General features: G+C 53.7%; 2 protein-coding genes across 2 annotated transcripts; both read left to right on the forward strand.

The window, feature by feature from the left end:
- The first annotated feature begins 394 nt into the window (after window positions 1-394).
- On the forward strand, window positions 395-2,077 carry LOC121872801 (proline-rich extensin-like protein EPR1). Its single transcript, XM_042375857.1, has one exon. The coding sequence runs from the start codon at window positions 395-397 to the stop codon at window positions 2,075-2,077; it is 1,683 nt and encodes a 560-aa protein (XP_042231791.1).
- A 1,410-nt stretch (window positions 2,078-3,487) lies between these two features.
- Window positions 3,488-4,261, forward strand: LOC121872802 (leucine-rich repeat extensin-like protein 2). The gene has a single exon (XM_042375858.1). The coding sequence runs from the start codon at window positions 3,488-3,490 to the stop codon at window positions 4,259-4,261; it is 774 nt and encodes a 257-aa protein (XP_042231792.1).
- The last annotated feature ends 422 nt before the right edge of the window (window positions 4,262-4,683 follow it).

Consider the following 4,683-nt stretch of genomic DNA (forward strand, 5'->3'; position numbering starts at 1 on the left):
TTTTTCAACAATAAATTTTTGTCTTTGTTCATTATAATAAAAAAAAAAGCCGAATATAGACTTATACGTCAGCTCTTTACTGATTTATTTTAACTTTTTTACATAATTTTTTTTATCTATTTAGGGAGAATCTTGGTAGAAACAGCCATACTATATTGCGTATCGTAACAGAGACAGACAAAGTCGCATACCACCACCAGTTTAACCTTTATATTCCGGAGTTCTTCAACAGCGAATCTAAATCATCCCTGAAATACAATTCCTTGGTAGCCAATGTTACTGCCCAGCCACCAGTGTTACTGCCCAGCACACCAGTGTTACTGCCCAGCCACCTGTGTTACTGCCGAGCCACCAGTGTTTCTGCCCAGCCATCAATGTTACTCTCCAGCCACCAATGTTAATCCCCAGCCACCAATGTTACTCCCCCAGCCACCAGTGTTACTGCCCAGCCACCAATGTTACTCCCCAGCCACCAGTGTTACTGCCCAGCCATCAATGTTACTCTCCAGCCACCAATGTTAATCCCCAGCCACCAATGTTACTCCCAGCCACCAGTGTTACTGCCCAGCCACCTGTGTTACTGCCGAGCCACCAGTGTTACTGCCCAGCCATATATGTTACTCTCCAGCCACCAGTGTTAATCCCCAGCCACCAATGTTACTCCCCAGCCACCAATGTTTGCTCCCCAGCCACCAGTGTTACTGCCCAGCCACCGATGTTACTCCCCAGCCACCAGTGTTACTGCCCAGCCATCAATGTTACTCTCCAGCCACCAATGTTAATCCCCAGCCACCAATGTTACTCCCCAGCCACCAGTGTTACTGCCCAGCCACCAGTGTTACTGCCCAGCCACCAGTGTTACTGCCCAGCCATCAATGTTACTCTCCAGCCACCAATGTTAATCCCCAGCCACCAGTGTTACTGCCCAGCCACCAGTGTTGCCCAGCCACCAATGTTACTGTCCAGCCACCAATGTTACTCCCCAGCCACCAGTGTTACTGCCCAGCCACCAGTGTTACTCCCCAGCCACCAATGTTACTCCCCAGCCACCAGTGTTACTGCCCAGACACCAATGTTACTCTCCAGCCACCAATGTTACTACCGAGACACCAATGTTACTCTCCAGCCACCAATGATACTCCAGCCACCAAGGTTACTCCCCAGCCACCACTGTTACTCCCCAGGCACCGATGTTACTCCCCAGGCACCGATGTTACTGCCCAGCCACCAATGTTACTGCCCAGCCACCAATGTTACCTGCCACCAATGTTACTGCCCAGCCACCAATGTTACTCCCCAGCCACCAGTGTATTCCCCAACCACCAATGTTACCCCAGCCACCAATGTACTGCCCAGCCACCAATGTTACTCCCCAGGCACCGATACTTCCCAGGCACCGATACTGCCCAGCCACCAATGTTACTGCCCAGAAACCAAGGTTACTCTGCAGTCAACAGTATTCCCCAGCCACCAGTGTTACTCCACAGCCACCAATGTTACTCCCCAGCCACCAGTGGTACTGTCCAGCCACCCGTGTTACTCCCCAGCCACCAATGTTACGCCCAGCCACCAAATTTACTGCCCAGCCACCAGTGTTACAGCCCAACCACCAATGTTTCTCCCCAGCCACCAGTGTTACTGCCCAGCCACCAATGTTACTCCCCATCCACCAGTGTTACTTCCCAGCCACCAATGTTACTCCCCGCCACCAATGTTCTCCCCAGCCACCAGTGTTACTCCCCAGCCACCACTGTTACTGCCCAGCCACCAGTGTTACTGCCCAGCCACCAATGTTACTCCCCAGCCACCAAAGTTACTGCCTAGCCACCAGTGTTACAGCCTGAGCCACCAATGTTTCCAGCCACCAGTGCTAATCCCCAGCCACCAATGTTACGCCCAGCCACCAGTGTTACTGCCCAGCCACCAAGGTTGCTCTGCAGTCAACAATGTTACTCCCCAGCCACCAATGTTACCCCCAGCCACCAGTGTTACTGCCCAGCCACCAGTGTTACAGCCCAGACCAATGTTTCTCCCCAGCCACCAGTGTTACTGCCCAGCCACCAATGTTACTCCCTGAGCCACTAGTGTTACTCCCCAGCCACCAGTGGTACTGTCCAACCACCCGTGTTACTGCCCAGCCACCAATGTTACTGCCCAGCCACCAATGTGTCCCCAGCCACTAGTGTTACTCCCCAGCCACCAGTTACTGCCCACCCACCAGTGTTACTGCCCAGTCACCAATGTTACTCCCCAGCCACTCAGTGTTACTCCCCAGCCACCAGTTACCCCCAGCCACCAAAGTTACTGCCCACACACCAGTGTTACTGCCCAGCCACCAATGATACCTCCAGCCACCAAGGTTACTCCCCAGCTACCAATGTTACTCCCCAGGCACCGATGTTACTCCCCAGGCACCAATGTTACTGCCCAGCCACCAATGTTACGCCCAGCCACCAATGTTACTCTCCAGCCACGAATGTTAATCCCCAGCCACCAGTGTTACTGCCCAGCCACCAATGTTACTCCCCGCCACCAGTGTTACTGCCCAGCCACCAGTGTTACTCCCCAGCCACCAATGTTAATCCCCAGCTACCAGTGTTACTGCCCAGCCACCAGTGTTACTGCCCAGCCACCAATGTTACTGCCCAGCCACCAATGTTACTGCCCAGCCACCACTGTTACTCTCCAGCCACCAATGTTACTGCCCAGCCACCAATGTTACTCCCCAGCCACCAATGTTACTCCCCAGCCACCAGTGTTACTCCCCAGCCACCAGTGTTACTCCCCAGCCACCAATGTACTTGCCCAGCCACCATTGTTACTGCCCAGAAACCAAGGTTACTCTGCAGTCAACAATGTTACTCCCCAGCTACCAGTGTTACTCCCCAGCCACCAATGTTATTCCCCAGCTACCAGTGTTACTCCCTAGTCACCAATGTTACTCCCCAGCCACCAGTGTTACAGCCCAGCCACCAATGTTTCTCCCCAGCCACCAGTGTTACTGCCCAGCCGCCAATGTTCCTCCCCAGCCACCAGTGTTACTCCCCAGCCACCAATGGTACTGTCCAGCCACCCGTGTTACTCCCCAGCCACCAATGTTACGCTCCAGCCACCAAAGTTACTGCCCAGCCACCAGTGTTACTGCCCAGCCACCAGTATTACTGCCCAGCCACCAGTGTTACTCACTAGCCACCAGTGTTACTGCCCAGGCACCAGTGTTACAGCCCAACCACCAATGCCCCAGCCACCAGTGTTCCTGCCCAGCCACCAATGTTACTCCCCAGCCACCAGTGTTACTCCCCAGCCACCACTGTTACTGCCCAGCCACCAGTGTTACTGCCCAGCCACCAATGTTACCCCAGCCACCAAAGTTACTCCTCATCCACCAGTGTTACTGCCCAGCCATCAATGTTAATCCCCAGCCACCAATGTTACTCCCCAGCCACCAGTGTTACTGCCCAGCCACCAGTGTTACAGCCGAGCCACCATGACTCCAGCCACCAATGTTGCTCCAGCCACCAAGTTACTGCCCAGCCACCAGTGTTACTGCCCAGCCACCAGTAGTACTGCCCAGCCACCAGTGTTACCACTAGCCACCAGTGTTACTGCGCACCAGTTCAGCCCAACCACCAATGTTCCCAGCCACCAGTGTTTCTGCCCAGCCACCAATGTTACTCCCCAGCCACCAGTGTTACTCCCCAGCCACCACTGTTACTGCCCAGCCACCAGTGTTACTGACCAGCCACCAATGTTACTCCCCAGCCACCAAAGTTACTCCTCATCCACCAGTGTTACTGCCCAGCCATCAATGTTAATCCCCAGCCACCAATGTTACTCCCCAGCCACCAGTGTTACTGCCCAGCCACCAGTGTTACAGCCGAGCCACCAATGTTACTCTCCAGCCACCAATGGCACTCCCAGCCACCAGTGTTACTGCCCAGCCACCAGTGCTACTGCCCAGCCACTAATGTTACTCTCCAGCCACCAATGTTACTCCCCAGACACCAGTATTGCCCACCAATGTTACTCCCCAGCCACCAATGTTACTACCCAGCCACCAATGTTACTGCCCAGCCACCAGTGTTACTCCCAGCCACCAGTGTTACTGCCCAGCCACCAGTGTTCCCCAGGCACCAATATACACCCCAGCCACCTGTGTTACTCCCCAGCCACCGGTGTTGCTGCCCAGCCACCAGTGTTACTCCTCAGTCACCAGTATTACTGCCCAGCAACCAGTATAACTCCCCAGCCACCAGTATAACTCCCCAGCCACCAGTATAACTCCCCAGCCACCAGTATAACTCCCCTGCCACCAGTATAACTGCCTCGCCACCAGTATAACTCCCCAGCCATCAGTATAACTCCCCAGCCGCCAGTATAACTTCCCCAACCGCCAGTATAACTTCCCAGCCGTCAGCACGATTTCCCAGCCGTTAGCATGACTCCCCAGCCGTCTGTGTAACTCCCCAGTCACCAGTACGCTCTCCGGCCTTCAGTGTTGCTCGTCCCTAATCACTTCCGGAGCTATTGTCGATAACTAGACTAATTGAGTAGGAATAATTGGGACATTATCAATATTGGTAGTTAGTCTCTTGAACAGTAAATGTCTTCACGACCGTTTAATAATAATTATGAAACAAACACCAGTATATGAACTAAGTGATCACCTTTACCAGCGTATAA

The sequence above is a fragment of the Homarus americanus genome, unplaced genomic scaffold (genome assembly GCF_018991925.1).
Source record: "Homarus americanus isolate GMGI-L3 unplaced genomic scaffold, GMGI_Hamer_2.0 scaffold39155, whole genome shotgun sequence".
In the NCBI taxonomy this organism is placed as follows: Eukaryota; Metazoa; Arthropoda; class Malacostraca; order Decapoda; family Nephropidae; genus Homarus; species Homarus americanus.